Here is a 20,781-nt window from a genome sequence, read left to right on the forward strand (position 1 = left end):
ATATAATTCCATAAAAGGGTCACTTTAGCAACACGTGTATCTCATCTGGATCCAGTTTTTGTCATTGCCAAAAGTATCAGTTGTCAAATGAGTCTCTCAGGACTTACTCTGTTTGCAACATTCACCCTCGATATGATTTTGACTGCAGCTTAATAGAACAATCAATCTTACTAGAAGACGAAGATGAAGAAGAAGAGAAGAAGAAGAAGAAGAAAAATACTTTATTGCATCCCAAAAAGGATTTTTTTTTTGTACAGACGCATTATAATTTACATAGTAAAATAAATAGATAATGGAATTATGATGTATATGTAAATGAGGAGCTGTTTCACAGCCAAAGTTCTGTTTTATATATGAATAATTTCAACACTGTAAAATAGTTATAATTATCAATGTAAAGATAGCAAAACCAATAAATTAATAATTACATTATTGGGAAGTAAAAAATCGAAAATAATTATATAAAATGATTATTGCTTGCTATTGAAAAGCCTCATACTGACATCAGAAAAGATTTTCAGTGCCTCTCTGTTTTAGTTTAAATGGTCTCATAATCAATGTAGGTAGTATTAGTCCAGGTGCACTAATTGCTTTATCTGATACAATATTCCATCCAGCAGTGATTGGGTAGCTGATTCTGTTACATTAGACTTGTGTCCCTTCCAAAGGGTAGAAAGCAATTGGTTCTGGCCATCTTATCCTTCAGAAATCTGGATTAACTCTGGTTATATGGGTTTTATGTCTCTTAAGGACCATTGAAAAAGGGAATATGCCTGAAATGTTCACTACTTATATGATTCTGTTTTAATCGAGGCCTTTATAGTCATTTTTTTGTTTAAAACTTTTGAACATTTTCAGTGTAAACCAATTAAGATGGAACGGTATTCAAATGTAATTATCCTAGATGGATTCCTATCTGACAGAATCAAACAAAATTTAAATTCTTGTTTTCTTCCAAGTTCTTAGAAATCTTCATTATTTATGAAATTGTACTGTCACCATTGCTCTTATTTTAATTTTTTTTTTTATCCCCAACCCTACTCCCCCCTGGATCACCAACAAACAATGACAGCAAAGCAAAGCTACAAAGGAACCTTCTACAGGGCTTGGAGATCATTCCAAACCATAGGCTGGGGGACCTTGACACTGTTAAAGTCAAGGAAATCAGTCAGTACCTGGAAAAGGTAAGAAATATACATTGAAATCAGTCAGTACCTGGAAAAGGTAAGAAATATACATTGAAATCAGTCAGTAACTTGAAAAGGTAAGAAATATACATTGTATCGTAGATGTGGGTCGAAGATATTGGTACTCGACAAGCAAAAGGAAGGTTTCCAATCTATTTTGTTTCTCTGACCCCTCTGTCCACCAAGCTATGCACTGCTCAGAGCAGGACTCGAACCCTGGACCTTCTGATCCAAAAGGCAAGTGTCATACCACAAGATACATTAGTCGGATAACTAGCTGTATAGACCTTAAGTTCTGAAGGATTACCACTGCTATTTTTATCTTACTTTGAAATAGAATTTAAATACAAATTTCCCCCGAATAATCTGAGTCCTGCTATTGCTGTATTTCAACTACAGGCATTCCATCATTTTAAAGCAGAGTGACATTAAATCAGGTCATTAAAACTACTGGCGAAAAGTTAATCAATACATTGCAAATATCAACAACAATAATAATAAACGTTTCATGACTAACCCTTTGGCATCTTCATCTAAACAAAAATAAACAATTCATAAACCCAAAGGAAAAACAGAAGACAGAAATGTTTTGTTCATTTGTTTTATTTCTTTTTTTGTTTCTGTGTTTATTGACTTTTTTTTGCTGATGATGAGCTTTTCTTTTGTATATTTTATGATGCAGCACTCGCCAGCTTGTATGAAATTGCATCTTTTAATAAGAATTTTGTCCAGAATACCCTGATATTGAATAACATACAAGAGTTTCTTTAAAAATGACACTAGCTACTGGAATTGTTTTTTTAGATTTTTATTCATTCTAAGGATAATGAATTTTGAGTAGCAAGGCAGCTGGCAGCTATGTGGTCTTGTGGTATGACACTCTCCTTTGGATTGGAAGGTCCAGGGTTATCGTCCTGCTCTGAGCGGCGTATAGTTGATCCCTTGGAGAAAGCTCTATACTCACGTTCATTCTCTCACTGTACTCATGTGTAAAATAAGTACCTGGCCGTTAACGGCATAGTCTCGATTGGAAAATTTTTATTTTTAATATCGCCTAGCAGGTGTTATGTCTCATGCTACATGTTAAGTGTTGCTGATGGCTAGCATGGACCCCTTTTAAAGCGCTTTGAGCACTTTTAGTGGATATTGCGCTATACAAATGCTCACAATTCTCTAAAGCTGTGAAATGACATTCATGCTCACCTGCCCTCAGCTTACATAATCCATCCTCAAATTTATGATATTTGTCGTTCTATCATGGTTCGTAGCTCCTGATAGCTCACACACCTCTCAAGCAAAAAGGTTTTAGTTACAGTCAGGATTTTGTCGGAACCACTTTACACAGAGCAATGTTTGAACATTTCGGTCTATTATCTCAAGGAAAAGTACTTTGCAATATTGTGGTGTTTTGTACAAAGGATAGCAAGAAATTGGAACTGTCATCTCCACACAAAAGAAACTGAGGTAATCTTAGCTCCATGACTTATTCTCCATGGAATATTCTGATGGAAACTATACTTCCCCCTCCCCCCCCCCCCCCCCCCAAATTCAAAACTTTCAATTATGAAAATGGTTGCTGGAGGTCCCTATATCAGATGTTCATTTCATTGTTTTTTTTCTTTTCTCTCTCCCCAGGCATTTGAAAGCAGCCATCATCCTCTTGGACAATTGATGAACATGCTTGTGGACGTATTCCGTGCTTCCTACATAGGTGTCGGGGCCCATCCCAGACTGTTACACCACGCTGTGCAGGAGATTAGGTCATACATTAAACGTGTTTACAAAGTTCTACGGTAAGGATCTAATTTAGATAGATTGACATATCAATGGCTTTGGTAGCAAAGCGTTCAACTCGCAAGAATATCCGTTTTAGAGTTTTAGGCCAACATCACTCTTCAACCAATGACACATCGTGTTTTTGAACATTGGGTGTAATTATTCAATGAAAACACTTTATTTTGATATTTTGATACAAAGCTTCTAAAAGCTGTGGACGGTAAAAAGTATTGAACAAAAATGAATATAACAGCCTTGAAAAAGAACAAAATACCAAACATGGAATGTTTCAGGCTCAAAGCCCTTCTTCAGACATAACAAAATAAATATGTTTGACATTTTACACAATCATTCACGCCCATTGGACTTTTATATTGTCAGTAGTTTTTAAAAATCTTCTGGATGGATAAATAAATAAAAGTCTATAGTGTTTCATTCATCCTGTTTTGTTGATAAAGAGGAAACACGAAATGTCCATTGTGTGTGTGTTTTCGTATATTAGATTGAAGCTTCCATTCAACTTTTAACATATACCTATAAAACACCAAATAGTCATGCCCCTGCATATTTATATGGCTTTGTACATCCCTATGTTCAGAATAGAAATCTAAGATCTAATAGCGATAGAACAATCTTCTCTAAACCTAAAACATCCCGCAAAATTGTCGAACAATCCTTAGAATTTTTTGCCCCCCATTTTAGGAACGCACTCCCCCAGAATATTAGAAGTGCTGACTCATTATCAGCTTTCAAATCTAAATGGAAAACTGACCATATTGTCTCACGATTTCTGTTTTGTAAATGAAGTTTTTTTCAAATCATGTGTGTAAAATGTAATGTCTATTGCAATGCAAGTATTTGAAATTGCTATGCTTTCATCTAATTTGATTTAATTTATTATACAACTGTTGTGACACGTGGACGTTTGATAAAGAATGTACTAGGAGGTTAGAGAAAAGGAAAAATATTAATAGATACCATCAGAAAGAGGCAGTTACGGTTTCTGGGACACGTGTGGAGGAGAGACGGAATAGAAATGCTGGTAACATCTTGGATGATCGAAGGAAAGAGAGCTAGAGGAAGACAAAGAATGACTTATTATATCAATAATCTAAGAATGGCCAAAAGTGATTTTAAAAACAATGCAGACTTCATGTGCACCGCAGAGGATCCTGATACAAGGAGACAACGGACTGGCAATGTGCTCATGAGTACAAGCCACGATGGATGATGATTTATTTTAAGAATATAAAGCTAGAGCCTGATGAAATCGGGGTAAGGCGCTATACAAATGCCATTTATAATTATTATTATTATTGTTATTATTATAATTATTATTATAATTATATTATTATTATATATATATTATTATTGATTATTAATTATTATTATTATTATTATTATTATTATTATTATTATATTATTATTATTATTATTATTATTATTATTATTATTATTATTATTATTATTATTATTACTATATTATTATTATATTATTATTATTATTATTATTATTATATTATTTATTATTATTATTATTATTATATTATTATTATTTTATTATTATTATTATTAATATTATTATTATTACTATTATTATTATTATTATTATTATTATTATTATTATTATTATTATTATTATTATTATTATCATTATTATTATTATTGTTATATTATTATTATTATTATTATTATTATTATTATTATTATTATATATTATTATATTATTATTAATATTATTATTATTATTATTACCTCCACTCCTACAAAATACCAGTATGAGGCTGTGGATTACATATATAAATAAAAATAAATAAATAAAATCTCTTTATTCATCCCATAGGGGAAATTTGTCTCAAGGGAAGGCTGGAATAATCCAGGTGTCAGCCGAAATGCAGCGCCGCAAATCGAGCTAGGGCGAGGTGACTTCCTCAAGACTACACAGCGCAGCGGCGGGTGATCGAACTCGGTACCTTTCGGGTACGAAGCAGAGACCATAATGCTGAGCCGCGCTGTCCCCCATACATTGAAGAAGAATCATACCCAATATTTTCTTTGTCCACAGACTGCTGTTCCCGTTGCTTCCTGAGAGTGGTTATGCCACCTACTTCCCTCCATCCCACCCTCCCAAGACAACCGCAGAGGCAAATAAATTTGTTGAAGGCTTGGAAATAGAAGACCCCGAAATGTACGTAATTCCGCAATTGAAAAATATATTAAATAAAAAAAAACAAAAAAACTAGAGTATGTGTATCATAATATCCGTTAATATGCTCAAAGTACTTTACAATGGGTCCCTAGCCAACAGCAACACTTAACATGTAGGATGAGACATGATGCCTGTTAGGCGAAATTGCAATTTATTTTTATTCAACTAACATTGTTAACAGCCAGGGACTCATTTCACACGAGTATGGTTAGAAAATATGAGTAAAGAGCCTTCTCCAAGTACTCAATTATGCACCACTCATAGCAGGACTCGACCCCAGGACCTTTGGATCAGAAGATGACCGTCACACCATACGACCACATAGCGGCCTGTGTAATTAACGCCTTTACAGGTCGATTTTGCTTTAAATTGACATTAATTATTTCTTACCATTTTGACCAATAGATCTGTGACAGTGACACGATTCGCACTGTATTGAAGTCTTGGTCACATCAACATCTTTGTTCTTGGTTTGGTTTGACAACAATGGGGGGAAAATTATCAGTCTCAGTTTAAAGAAAGTGTACTTCCTTTACTTCTCTATCTCTTTCTTATCCTCCTCCATCTCCTCCTCATCATCCTAAATCTCCTCCTCATCATCCTAAATCTCCTCCTCATCATCCTAAATCTCCTCCTCATCATCCTAAATCTCCTCCTCATCATCCTAAATCTCCTCCTCATCATCCTAAATCTCCTCCTCATCATCCTAAATCTCCTCCTCATCATCCTAAATCTCCTCCTCATCATCCTAAATCTCCTCTTCATCATCCTAAATCTCCTCCTCATCCTCCTCCACCTCCTTCTCATCCTCCTCTACGTCATCCTCCTCCGCCTCCTCTAGTTCATCCTCCTCCACCTCATCATCTTCCTCCACGTCCTCCACCTGCTCATCATCATCATCATCATCATCATAATCATCATTATCATCATCATCATTCTCCTCTCCTAACCTTCCTCTACAATTTCCTCCTCCTTTATTTCAGTAGTCCTTCAAATTGCTTAAGTCCATGGAGCCGGAGTTTATTTTGGTCTTTAAAAACATGAAACGGACAATCACAATCGATTTATACCCTTTGGTAGGACGCTAGTCTATCACAATGTACTTTCCACCAGTTCCAACAGACTCAGTGATCCAATCACTGCTGGCTTCCAAATGGGGTTCAGATAAAAGTCTCGATCACATTCCCTTTGTGTGTGAAGTAAGTGCTCTACCAATTATTGGGATCCCTTTTGTTTTACAAAAACCATAAAAATTTCCTTTTCATCTCTCTTGACATATTTTATGCCTGAATTCAATTGTAACCTCTCTCTCTCTCTCTCTCTCTCTCTCTCTCTCTCTCTCTCTCTCTCTCTCTCTCTCTCTCTCTCTCTCTCTCTCTCTCTCTCTTGGTTTTTCTCAGACACATCCTGACGGCTGCAGGCCTATTGTATCCCATCCTTTTACCAAAAGTCTATCCCCCTCTGTTTGACCTCTACGCACTCTACAATGAACGCAACGATGACCGATACTGGGAACGTGTCACCAAATTGAACAGGCAGGGAGATGTCGGACTCATGGCCTATCTAGGCATTGAACAGTAAGGAGAAATAAAAAAATAGAAACAACAAAGACAAAAATATAGAACTCTTTTTAGAGCCATAAGTCCCGTGGAGCCAGGTATAAATTTGTTTAGCATCAGCAAACAGTATCAATTGATTTGCATCCCTTTGGATATGATGCTAGTCGATTGCAAAGTACTTTCTGCCAGACCTGACAAGCCCAACTACTCTGCTTGGTTGACAGTGGAAACTTTCTAAAAGCCACCCCCTCCCCCACTCCCATACCTTTATGGTACCTGATGTAGGCTCAAACTCTCAGACCTTTTTTAGTGCATGTTATGAGCTCAAGACGTTACCTCTACACCACAGCTACACACGAAGGAAAAGAGTAAAATTTACTCTCAGAGCTTTATTTATTCCCACCCTCATGTTGTATGGAACCAAATTTTCATGTGTGTTGTTGATCATGTGCTCTTTTTGTTGTCAGTGACTGGGTGGATAACAATTATCAGAAAACCCTCATTCTGGCGTTATGGCCCTAGGTAAGACACTTAAAACATAAACCCCAATCACAGAAAATGTATACGAGATTAAAATTTGATTACATATTGTCTGCTCAGGGAACAAATGAAGCATTGTGAAGTGCATTGACCATAATGAATCAGCTAAAATGCTTGATATAAACATTCTTTATCTTTCTCTATATATGCCTGTTCCGCCTAAATGCCCATATTTTTTTTCTGCTTCCCAACCACCGAGCATTGAAATAGTCACCACTGCGTCACTGTTTAAGGCGAGGAGGGAGGGAGATTCTTTTGTGTGTGTGTGTGTGTGTGTGTGTGTGTGTGTGTGTGTGTGTGTGTTTATATTTGTTATATTATTTCTTTCCATCCACAGACAGTTTTGGCTTGTTGATGAAATTCTTGCCAACGATTCCTCAAAGGTAAAACATTACATAATTCTACGTCTATCAGATCTGGTGAGAAGTACTTTATGATAGAATAATCTGTTCAAAGTGCAGCAAGTAATTGATATTGCCTGTTAAATGCTACAGAAATGGGGTCAATTTTGGCCATCTCTTCAGATTGCAAAGGGGACTCGATAGCTCGGTTGGTAGAGTGATTGCTTCACATGCAAAGGAATTGAGATCAATCCCAGGTGTGGTTGAGATTTTTTTCTGCCCCCCCCCCCCCCCCCAACTCCTGTCCACCCCGCAGTGATTGGGTTGCTGGGGCAGTTAGAACTGGCAGACTGTACTTTGCAATAGACTTGTGTCTTATCCAAAGGTAAGCAAGCAATTGCTATTGTCTATTTCACATTATAGATACCGGGATAAACTCCAGCTCCATGAGCCTAATGGCTTTGATGGACTGTTTTTCAACAGATTATGTAACTATAAACTGATAATCATATTTACGTACTATCCTTTGTATAAGTCTGTGGCTATCTGCTTTCTACTGTGTCTTTTTTAAAAATATAACAGATTGATAAGCATTTAATGTTTTTCAAAGTCAGCCTACAAACAGCAAATAGTACTGAAATGGCGCTTCTTAATCAACGTGGTGTTCCTTTTAGATCTTTCAGCTGCTTTTGACACCATTGACCATGACACTTTCTTAAGAAGACTAGAAAATACGTTCTGTGTAAAAGGAATTGCCCTTAATTGGTTTACATCATATTTACAGGATCTATGGCAGACTGTCGTGGTCAATGGTGTTCAGTCAGAGCAAGTTTTACTAAAGTTTGGTGTGCCACAAGGCTCTGTTCTTGGCAGTGTCCTTTTCACTGTATATAAGCAGCCCCTTTCTAGTGTGCTATCCATATTCAATCTGAGTTAATATTTTCATTAAGTTGATATGCAAATTTATGATTCAGTGCCCCTTAGGAATTTGCAAGTCTTAATACAACGACTTTCTAGCTGTTTAAACAAGATTAAATCTTGGATGTACCAAATCAAATTAAAACTAAACGATAATAAAACTGAAATCTTGACGTATGGGAGGCTGAGTATCCTTTAATAGGAAAATAAATCAGCAATTACTTGGCGTCATCATTGATAAACCCCGTGTGGTGTCCGGGGTCCCTCAACTGAGAGGGTCAAGAATAGCCCAACGCCAAGCCAGCGTGTCGTAAAAGGCGACTAATGGTGTGTGATTCCTCCATCTTTGAGTCACCTGGTCCTCCAGGTTGGGGGTTGGCAAAGGGTTAACACCCCTATCCGTTAAACTCAAACCGTTACAGAAACGCAGACAGACAAACCAAATCCTTTTTTTAGCTTGGGCGACCGAAGAGTTTCTGGAATATCAGAATTTATGAAGGACAACAGACAAAGCCGAAAGGACTCTGCTGACCCGATGACGTCTTCGACAAACAAGCAGCTTCGAATTGCGTCGTGGAACGTTCGCACCATGTATGAAGCAGGAAAAAGCTCTCAAGTTGTGACTGAGATGAGAAGATACAGGCTGCATATACTTGGAGTAAGCGAAACCCACTGGATACAATCCGGACAGAAACACCTCAAGTCTGGGGAGAAGATTTTATATTCAGGGAGAGGGGACGGGATTCATACACAGGGAGTAGGAATAATTCTAAGCAAGTTTGCCCAGAAGTCACTGAGAGGATGGGAACAATGCGGAGAAAGGATCATCATGGCGTCCTTTACAACACGGAGTAAGAAGATCAGCATGAACATTGTACAGATCTATGCCCCAACAAATGATGCAACAGATGAGGACAAAGATACATTTTATGGTCTGCTACAACAAGTCATTGACAAGTTGCCAAGGAAAGACATCAACATATTGATGGGAGATGCTAATGCAAAAGTGGGACAGGATAACGTAGGCTATGAAGGTATCATGGGACGTCATGGCATGGGAGAAATGAATGATAATGGTGAGAGATTTGCAAATTTCTGTGCATTCAACAGTTTGGTGATTGGAGGATCAGTGTTCCCCCATAAGAGGATCCACAAAGCAACTTGGGTCTCACCAGATGGTGTGACAGAGAATCAGATTGATCATTTTTGTATCTCTCGTAGATTCAGACATTCATTGGAAGATGTGACAGTACGGAGAGGGGCAGATGTTGGATCAGACCACCACCTGCTATTGGCAAAGCTTAAGCTCCGACTCAGAAAACACGGGGCCAGATCACATACAAGAAGAAAATTCGAGGTGAATGCACTTGATGGGGAAAAGAATGAGGAATTCAAACTACAATTGAGTAATAGATTCCAACCTCTTACTGAGCTCGAGGAGGACATAGATGTAGAGTCACATTGGGCAAAGATCAAGGAAGTCTACATAACAACTTGCCACGAGGTATTGGGGGTAAAGAAATCGGAACATAAAGAATGGATAAGTCCAACCACCTTGGACCTTATTGAAAAGAGGAGAACAAGGAAGGAACAAGTGAATGCAAGCCGAACAAGGGCTTCAAGACTGGATGCACAAGAGCAGTATCGAGCCATAGCTAAGGAAGTCAAAAGATCTGTGAAGAAAGACAAGGAAGCATTCATGAACAGACTTGCAGAGAAAGCAGAAGCAGCAGCGACTGGAGGACACATGAGGATCCTTTATCAAACTACCAAGACACTTGCTGGAAAATATGGGAAACCAGAGGTACCAGTCAAAGACAAAGATGGGAAAACTATTTTTGGAAAAGAGGCTCAATCTGAACGATGGAGGGAACATTTCAACTGCCTTCTGAACAGACCACCACCAGACAACCAGCCAGAAATTTTGCCTGTAAGGAATGAGCTACCAATTAGCTGTGATCCACCATCGATAGCAGAGATTGTGGGTGCCATTAACAAGATGAAAAGGGGAAAGCTGCTGGACCAGACCAGATTCCACCGGAGGCTCTAAAAGTTGATGCGGAAAGAAATGCTGAGGCCCTGCACCCACTATTTGAGAGAATCTGGAATGATGGGATATTCCCAAAGGATTGGAAGGAAGGACATCTTATCAAGCTTCCAAAGAAAGGGGACCTCAGTAATTGTAATAATTATCGAGGCATCACTCTTCTTTCTATCCCAGGAAAGGTTTTCAACCGTATTATTTTAGAGAGAATTAAGAATGCAACAGATGCTAAACTGCGGGACGAACAGGCAGGTTTTCGAAAAAACCGTTCAACCACCGACCAGATTGCCTCTCTGCGGGTCATAGTGGAACAGTCTATAGAATGGAACTCTCCTCTTATTGTCAACTTTCTGGATTACAAGAAGGCTTTCGACAGTATTGACAGAGCAACATTGTGGAAAATTCTGGCACATTATGGACTCCCTGAAAAGATAGTAAACCTCATTAAGGAAATGTATGAAGGATCATGTTGCAGGGTTGTACATGAAGATCAGCTTACTGACAGCTTTGAAATTAAGACTGGTGTCAAGCAGGGATGCTTGCTCTCTCCATTCCTGTTCATCCTTGCCATTGATTGGCTAATGAAGGAAACCTCCAAAGGGAGAAGAAATGGGATACAGTGGACCCCCTGGACACAGTTGGATGATCTGGATTTTGCAGATGATCTGGCTCTTTTGTCCCACACCCAGGACCAGATGCAAGCAAAAACCACAATTATAAACAGCCTGTTGGAATCAATTGGTCTAAGAATTCACCCTGCAAAGTCAAAGGTCTTGAGGATAGGTACGCGTCAAAGGGAGCAGATCAAAGTTAAAGATCAGGAACTCGAAGATATAGACACTTTCTGCTATCTCAGAAGTATAATTGACAAGGATGGAGGCACGGAAGCAGAGGTGAAAGCACGAATAGGAAAGGCACAGGCCGCATTCACATCTTTGAACAGAGTTTGGAGAACTAAAGATATCTCCCTTCAACTAAAGCTAAGACTTTTCAACTCAAACGTGAAGTCTGTCCTACTGTATGGATGTGAAACTTGGAACGCATCACAGGCATGTATAAGGAGGGTACAGATTTTCGTAAACAGGTGCATGCGTAAGCTACTCAGAATAAAATGGATGGATAGAATAAAAAATGAAGAAGTATGGAAAAGAACACAACAGAAACCAGTGGGAGAGGATATAGGAAGAAGACGATGGAGATGGATTGGACACACGCTTAGAAAGAATGACTCAACTATAACAAAGAAAGTATTGGACTGGAACCCTCAGGGCAGAAGATCAAGGGGAAGGCCACGAGGAACATGGAGAAGAATTAAAGAAGCTGATATACAGAGAAGTGGTAAGACCTGGAATGAGATAAAAAAGTTGGCTCAGGATAGAGAAGGATGGAAACTGTTTGTCTGTGGCCTATACCCTGACCCAGGGTGAAAAAGGCAATGATGATGATGATCATTGATAAAGATCTTTCCATGACAAGCCATGTGAATAACACCATACAATCTATGTACATAGAAATACAAAAATAAGCAAAATTCACCATTTAGTATCAAAACAGACAGCAGAACTTTTGATTAATTCCCTTGTTTTTATCCAAATTGGACTATTGTCTGGGCGAATTTAGCTAAGGACAAAATGTGTAAACGTCAGGTTGCTCAAAATAACGCAACCAGACTCATTGTAAGAAATAAACACAAACACCCGTAGGCAACTCTCCTTCTCCATGAGTTACATTGGCTTCATGTGAAGAAAAGGAGAAAAGAGTTGCCTATAAGATTTGTATCATTGTCTACAAATCCTTGAGCATTAACAATCCCTCATATATATAAAAGACCTTTAAACATCTAGGTCCCCCAATAGAAAAAGAACTGAACAAGTGTCTATGAAAAGTGCCAGACAAAGCAAGAAAGAAAAATACAAGACTAATTTTGTGGGATGGTTTTTTCTTGTATTTTTCTTTCTTGCTTTGTCTGGCACCTTTCATATCTCAGCATTGCACTCTTTCTGACACCTAGGTTAATTTTGCCATGCTTCCAAATTGACCTGAAAAGCAAATCTGACATGGTGGTTTTTTGCATCGCTTTTCGAAATTTTGCAAAGAAAAAAACCCAATAATAATAATTTTTAAAAACAAAAACATTAATAATTTTTAAAAAGATCATTTTTTTTTCTTTCTTTTAATTTGACAGCTGGTGTAGAAAGTGAAAGATAATTAATCAAGAGTAGTTTCTTTTTTACTTATTTTTTACTATCTCATTTTTTTCCTTTTTACTGGCGCCGTTATGACCTTACATTTGTTGCAAGTGCCATGAAACCCTTAAAAACAAACAAATACCTTTCTCTTTCATGAACTAATTATGGGTTTTTAGGAAAATTAATCGCAATTTTTTGCAAATTTTTTTTGCAAATTTTGCTGTTTTTAGTTTGCAAAATTTGGGGGGTACTATTGATTTTAAAATTAAAATAATTATATTTTTTATTTCCTTATTTGTATATTTACTTATCAATTTTTTCTATGTATATATTTATTTATTTATTTACTTATTTATATTTATTCATCTATTTTTCTATTTATTTATTTATATCTTTATAGTTATTTCTTTATTTGTTTAATTATCCTTTAAAGTCCAAGTGGGATAAGACAAAATTGAACAGAGCTTTTGAAACTCCCAAATCTGGAAGAAAATAAAAACCCAAAAAGCAGTTACCACATTTTCCTGACTGTAATTCACAAAATTTTTCCCCCCGATTCTCTACCTTGTAGCTTATAGTCTGGTGTGGCTAATTCTAGTATTTTTCTTTGTCCATGTCAGCTATGTCCGTTAACTTCATGGCTATTGTTTTGATATTGTAACGAATAAGCAATGACAGAATCACACATCAATAATGCTAGTATTTTACCTTGTCCACATCAGCCAAATGTGTTATGTTCACAGCTGTTGATATATTCTAATGAATAAATGGAATAAATGACAATAGAAATTACACAATGCTAATGCTAGTATTTTACCTTTGTCAGCCAAGTGTGTAGTCTTCACGGGTGTTGTTATGATATTGTAGTCAATAAATGACAACTGAAATCGCACAATGCTAATGCTTGTATTTTACTTGTCCTTGTCAGCCAAGTGTGTAGTTTTCATGGCTGTTATGATATTTTAATGGATGAATGAGGGCTGAAATTGCACAATGCTAATGCTTGTATTTTTCCTTGTCCGTGTGGGTCAAGTGTGTAGGCTTTGTGTCATTATAACGGATAATTAATGACTGAAATCTCACATTGGTTCCTTTCAGCTTATTGAATTATTGTCATACTGGTAGGTCCTACTCAGCATGCCTGAGTTAAGGAGGTTACGCTTATGCCCCAGAGCAGCTTTTGTTTGCATAAAATAGATCTTTAAAAAAATTGATTGGTTTAGCTTATAATTGGGTGCGTCTTATAGTCTTGAAAATACAATATAAGATTCAAACTGAGAATATCATTGACCTAGCCAAGTCATTATGACTGAATTTTATCTAAATGATGTCAACAAAGTTTGTTTTGTTGTTTATATCCATCACCAGAGCCTGTCTTCCATCAAAGAGGAATGTTATGCCCAAGCTGTCGACCAGTTACAGCAGCTTAGGTAAAGACCTTGATTGAATCTGACAACATGATTCAGATTTTTTCATAAATAAGTGCTTTGCGATTCAAGTTTAACTGTTTCAATATTACTTCAACATCAGATGATATCTCACCATTTTCACTAAGAGAGCAGCAACATGTCAACCAAGCCCTTAATGACTCGGGGTTTCAAACCCAAGTTGTATTGTTGTTTCTGCTCTCTTGGTGAAAATTTTATGCCCTGTGTCAGGTTAGAGTAAAGTCAAACCCTACCTGATAAATCTTATTAACACATGTTAGGTCTTTGAAAATGGCAGTACCTCCATGTTAACGTTCATCTAGTGATTGGACAAAATGGAACAATGACTTTGGAATTCAATAGTTATGAGGAAAATTCCATCCTTACACGGATTTGAACATGTGCCTCTCTATAAAAATACGAACAAAATGATAAAAGCGAAAGGCTTCAGATTGAAGCAAAACAATAACATTGTTGATTATTCATTTTGAAGCATTTCCTTTTTCACTTTTGGATTGTATTTTTCTGATCCAAAGACCAGTGCTGTACCACTAAGGAATCGACTTATCTTAGAAAGTTTCATTTCCTCCCTTTTTATCCGGATATTAGGGTATGATTTATTAAGATTTATATTTTTTTCAAAATTTTTGCAAAACAAGAATCTGTACCCAAATTATTTGTCATCCGTGCTTTATTTTCATAAGAGTACTGAACTTTATTCTTTTTGTCAATAATTTGAGATCTCATTCTTGCGGCAAGTTGTTTGCTGTTACAAACTTTAATGAGGTGTAAAAAATCCGATCACACTCAACATTAAACCTAGGATTTGGTTGGGTTTTTTAAGATGTGATACCTCAGCTATCAAACAACCCTCATTAAAACAAATTTGTACAAATAGAGATAAGATGTTCATCTTTTAGACAGACTCAATTCAAATTTTATATCAAGAATATGTCAGGATTTTTCGCTGCTGTAAAGTTTTAAAACGATATTTTTCTTCTTCTAATGCCCATTTTTTATTGTTGAAGTGGTATAGAAATAAACTTGAAACCTTCTTCTTTAAGACAATACTGATTTTAGCTCTCTACATTTTTTGATGGCCGAGGTGTCAATGGTTAAATAACCCGGTTTTAAAATAATTTACCTGACGTATGACACAAAAGATATAGATTATTTTTTCTGCCACAAAAATGACGTCGATTGTGGTACCTATTTAAAATTCGTTTTGAATTTTGACTATCCAAAATAGTGAAAAAGTGGGTATTTTACTCAGAAATAGATAACATGTCCAAATTGAACTGCCCTAGACCAATTTGTATAGAAATATTTAAAAGTGACGATTATTATAGACAGGGTTGAAAATTATGCATTTTGGATTTATACAGGTTTATTTTCTTCAAATTCGGATTTTTAAAATTTCCTTTAAAATATACAAATTTTATTGTAAGTTGCCGATGACAAATCTGTTGTTTGTTGTGAAGAGAGATCTCAATGGCCCCTATGCTGTGCAACACATTTATATCATGTATAAAGTTTATTTCCATTTTTTTTTAAATTGTTTTTTCCAGCACTGCCTTCAGCCCTCTGGAAAAGCTGACTGTCATCAAAGAAGCTTTTAATGAAATCACAAAGGTTAGACAACGAAAAATAATAATTATTGTACACTGAAGTCTGCTTAAGATAAACTCCCTGGGGCCAGAAAAAAAAAGTTTATCTTATCCATGGTTTATCTTATCTAAAACTCAAAACAACCCGTCAGTGGCACAAACATTTGCTTAATTTATTAGTTATCGTCTTTTCATAAATGCATCCAGAAAGACAGCCCAGATTCCTGGTCAGCTTGACTAATGTAAACTAAGAGTGTTTCTTTTTATGTTATAAGTCATCTTTCCAATGAAACAGGCATGCGATAATCTAAATGCTTGGAAATGCAGAGTGAGAATGAATTAAAATGGGCGAGTTGAAACGCTATCACAAGTCGTCCCTAGTCTAAGCTATTTGTGCGATGAGTGCCAGTCTTGTTCTGATTACCACTTAGTGGAGATGTGCATGGCATAGGTGAAATTAGGGGAAGGGAAGGGCAGGGATGATAGACAACGGCTTTGGCCCAGTCACCACTAAGAGTGCTCTCTCTGATTGCTTAGCCTTGGCCCCTATGTCCTCAATAACACTGCTATGCTTGGCCCCCATACCCATAGTGACATGGGTGCTGCTATGACAAAAGCACAAACCCACATGTTCACGCGCGGTGTGAGTGTGTGCGTCATGTGGCGACATGCTGGTGTATTTCAGTAAATATTTGCACACACTTCACACTCGACTAATATAGCAGGTGTTGTTTGTATAACGGGGGCAAGTGAATGTATTGCGTGATGGGGACACTAAAAGATAGTAGATGGAGGTGGGTGGGTGGGGAGGGGTGATGAGTTTATCTTATCTGGACTAGCTCATGGATGGAATTTATCTTAAACGTTTTAAATTACTAATGAGCAGAAACATCAGGACCAGCTACAGAGTTTATTTTAAGTGAGAATTTGTCTTGACGCAGTTTATCTTAAGCAGACTGCAGTGTAACTGATTCATTTTAACATTTATTCACGATCTATCATTACAGGCTCTAAATATACTAAATGTTAATGTTGTTCTTTGATGCTTAAAAAGTGAAAATCAATGGAATTAGAATTTAAGTTCTGGTTTAATTAACAAGGACAAATGATGCAGCTGTTTCAAATTCCCCATGATCAACGACAAGAGGGTATAGGACAATTAGCCAGTTAACTGCCGTAATCTGGGAAGACTATTTAAACATTTGCCCAAAAAACTCGTCTATCAAATATCAATTGATTTAATTGACCCTCATCTTGACAAAAACTCTCTAACCCTAGACCTCGAGAGGTCTTCCTTAAAGTCCCAGGTTTGAGAGTTTTTGCCAAGAAATAGCAGTTAACTGGTTAAAACATAGGTGCTGTTCGTTCCTTGATAAATTTTCAGACAATTTTGTCGGCTTACACTTGCAAATTCAAACAGGTGTGTCTTTATGTTTATTTTTAAAGATGCTCTCGGATGTGCTTCATTTCTATTTGACCTCATGGCATTGAAAGGACTAATTTTCTGGGTGGGGTTCCTGACCTCCCATAGTGGGCAGGGAGGTACTTACTATGTCTTCTATACCCCTATATCTGTTTTTCAACTTGCTTTCTGTCTTTGTCTTAGAATGAGTTTGCTTGGTTTTGTCCTGGCCCTGGCTGAGAGGGAAACATTCAAATGTAAAGTTAATTTTGGGAGATGATATTATTTTTTCTTGTAAATGATTTCTCTGTTATTATGTTTTGTTTTCATATTATTTATGATTTTTAAACTTTTGAGTGTATTCCTCTTAGTGGGGACCTGTGCTTGTGCCTGGATGAGACTTTTAGGTGATCTCAAACTAAGTACTTTGATAGTGTGATCTTGGATTCTACATCTGTTTCCTATTTGAACGAATTCCCCCTTTTTTCTTACCTTTTCTTGGTTGCTTTAATTGTAATTTTAGAACTTATTACCATCCCATTTACTTCCTTTTTACTGGCGCTGATATGACCTTAATGTGTTGCAAACACCGTAAAACCCTTAAAAACATAGACAAAGGACTAATTTTCATTAAATAAAATGATTCCATCTTGTCTTTCAGACTGTGATGACCAGCCTAGGAGATGAAGTGATGTGGTGTATGGACGACCTGTTCCCAATATTTCAGTTTGTAGTGGTCAGGGCAAAGATCCATCATCTAGGGGCTGAAATTCATCTAATTGAAGACCTCATGGAGCAGCATATGGAACATGGGGAGTATGGACTCATGTTTACCACTCTTACGGTATGGATATGCATTTGTGTCGCTGGTTGAGAAAACCCGGAAAGATGCGCAGATTTAAAAAATTGAGTTATGTATGCATTATTGTAGACCACATCTTTCTGATCATTAACCACTTTCAATTTTCTTTCTATGTCTATTAGAACCCAAGTTATGATTTTTTTCTGAATAAAGTTTGTTGCTATGGGAAACACTTTATCTTCGATTTTGGCTCATATCTCGATTCGATGCTTGCCGCATCTTCCCGGCTTTTCTCAACCAGCCACACAAATATCCCTGATCTCCACTGTTTTGGCTCAAGCCTTGGTGCAAATGTTATTAACAGGCCTGATAAATGAATGCAATTATGGACTTGAATTAACATTGTCGTGATGGAAATATTTTTCATTGGTTTGAGAGTATTATCATTAGGTGAGTATTATCATTACAAAAATGAGCCAATATTGGTTATTAGACTTGCAAATTACACATCGGCTTAAACCTTACTGGAGAAACTTGTTTAGAATTTCTAGAGACTCCCTTGTTTGGTTACTTCGAAGATGTTCCCATACATCGATGACAAAACATATTTTTTCCAGCAAGATTGAGCTCCACCAGGCTTTGTGTTTGAGTGCATAACTACCTGAACCAAACTTTAAGTGGAAGATTAATGAAATAAGAATGAGAATAGTCAAAGTGACAGATCTGGTGATCGGGGTGGCCACTTCACAGGACTATTTCCTTTGGGGACAATTTAATTGTGTTGCTTACCAGAAACATCCACATACTCTTGATGATTTGAAAGATGTGATCACTGCTGAGGGTCAAAGGATCAACACTAAAACCCTGAACAGAGTAAAGGACAGTTTTATAAAAGAGAATTGAAATACGTCCACAACAGAGAATGAACAATTTAAGCATCTGCTTTGATTATAATCAATAGAATTGATATTCGTATCTTTTTATGACAATCTGGATGATGCACGCTTTAGAGACTCCCTGTATATATATATGTATTTATATATTATATAATTATATAACTGGTATGCACCACACCAATTGCTTTGCTTTTTTTTTCTCTTAACGAAGTAAGAGTTCCAGATTTTTATGAAGGCCTTTGTATTTTTGATTCCAAAAACTCAACCATAGCATAAAGTGAATTCGTGTCAGATGTAGGTATAGCGAAATTAAGATTACCTGCCTTAATTTAATGGGTTTTATGAAGCACATTGTTGTCTATATTTCGACATACCAAAAATCATTGTTTTGTGGTTTAACTAAAAAGAATCAATAAAAAATAATTGGCATTTTTAAGGTCAACAGATACTTCCGACTGGTACCCTCCATATTAATATTCTCATTCTTATTTCAGTAATTTTTTCTTTTTTATTTCTCCAGGCTTGCTATTTCCAGATCCAGAATGAGAAAATGCCCCATCATTAAGAGATTTGCCCAATTATGGACACGGACATGGACATCCGTCACAAGCCAGTCCTGCCACTACTGGATTGTATATCCGTCTACAGACCTGCCAAGTGTTATAAACAATTTCTAATTCTAATCTAGTAGAAAAAAAAAACAGAAAATGAAATACCAGTCAGGGATAAAGTAACAACACTGTATAAAATATTAAATTACCTCATTCAGATGCCATACTCGCGGGATTCTAGCACGTTCTTGGGAGAAGCCAAAAAGCATGCTAAAGTCAGAGCACGCCAAAATCTGATGCTCATGGGAGGAAATGACTTATTATTTAGATATAATTTGATCCCCTAGCGCAAGTGTGCTGGAACTTGTTGTGTCATAATCCAGCAAGAACTCTACCAGTAGATCAGTACCAAATGAATTCAAGTAAAATTAGAAATAAAGCAGTCGGGGTAGCAAATTTAAATATTCCTCTATTTAATGTTGACATTCATTTCTATGAATTTTCCCCAAATAATATGTTACACTATTTAACATCTTGCCTGCTGATATCTAGCTGAGCAGTTCTGACATATAACAGACAATCAGAAATGTACAGTAGTTGATAGATTCTAGCACGCTCTCAGGAGAAGCCAAAAAGTGTGCAAAATTCTGAGCATATCAAAATCTGATGCTCATTGCAGGAAACGACTTATAATATAGATAAAATGTGGTCACCATCTCCTGCCTCCAGCGTGTCATAATGCAGAGCATGCTGGAATTTGACGTACCCAAATGTAGGGAGTAATTACCATCATTTTTATTTTTTGGATGTTACTTTGATAGTAATGCGTAGACTGACTGAGTTAGTCTGTTTATTTGAGAAAGAAGAATTTATTGATGCTATGCGTTTAATTAATAACTCATACTAAACTATGTGTAACCTTAAACGTTTATATAAGTACTGATATACATGTTATTTGAGAACAATTCATAAAAATGGATGGCTAAAAACAATAACAAAGAGCTGAGTGACGTCAATTTCATTCCTTTTATTAAAGATTAGCAGTGATGGGCGCTACCCATTACCTAATATCATCAAAGGGGCCAGGCAAACAACCTTGACACAAGGGGTTTCCCAGCTCTGTGTATTTAGAACATTTCTAATACTCTCAGCCTTGTTGTGGTGATCTGTCCTTGTTAAAGACAATTTCTTCATCAAAATGACACATACTCTCATTGATTATAAAACCAGAGAGGCAAACTTTCCCCTTCATATTGACCTGCTGAGTTTAATTAACTATATATAGATCTAGCAAAAAAAAAATGATGTAAGAGATACTGTCAAGTTGGACAAC

At 36.6% G+C, this 20,781-nt stretch overlaps 1 protein-coding gene across 2 annotated transcripts in view; it reads left to right on the plus strand.

Moving 5' to 3' along the window:
• LOC144958999 (alsin-like) overlaps positions 1-19,605 on the plus strand; it is a 57,329-nt gene extending 37,724 nt beyond the window's left edge. Inside the window, exons 29-37 of one of the 2 annotated variants that reach the window (XM_078891313.1) lie at positions 1,073-1,184; positions 2,823-2,980; positions 5,029-5,151; positions 6,573-6,749; positions 7,609-7,654; positions 14,132-14,193; positions 15,759-15,822; positions 17,861-18,043; positions 19,418-19,605. In XM_078891313.1, coding sequence (XP_078747439.1) covers positions 1,073-1,184; positions 2,823-2,980; positions 5,029-5,151; positions 6,573-6,749; positions 7,609-7,654; positions 14,132-14,193; positions 15,759-15,822; positions 17,861-18,043; positions 19,418-19,462 — 970 coding nt within the window. In that variant the 3' untranslated portion in view covers positions 19,463-19,605. The remainder of the gene's footprint in view (positions 1-1,072; positions 1,185-2,822; positions 2,981-5,028; positions 5,152-6,572; positions 6,750-7,608; positions 7,655-14,131; positions 14,194-15,758; positions 15,823-17,860; positions 18,044-19,417) is intronic. The other variant, XM_078891314.1, reaches the window with a different exon arrangement.
• The last annotated feature ends 1,176 nt before the right edge of the window (positions 19,606-20,781 follow it).

The sequence above is a fragment of the Berghia stephanieae genome, chromosome 13 (genome assembly GCF_034508935.2).
Source record: "Berghia stephanieae isolate SIO BIC M18660-M18661 chromosome 13, UCSD_Bste_1.3, whole genome shotgun sequence".
Taxonomy (NCBI): Eukaryota; Metazoa; Mollusca; class Gastropoda; order Nudibranchia; family Aeolidiidae; genus Berghia; species Berghia stephanieae.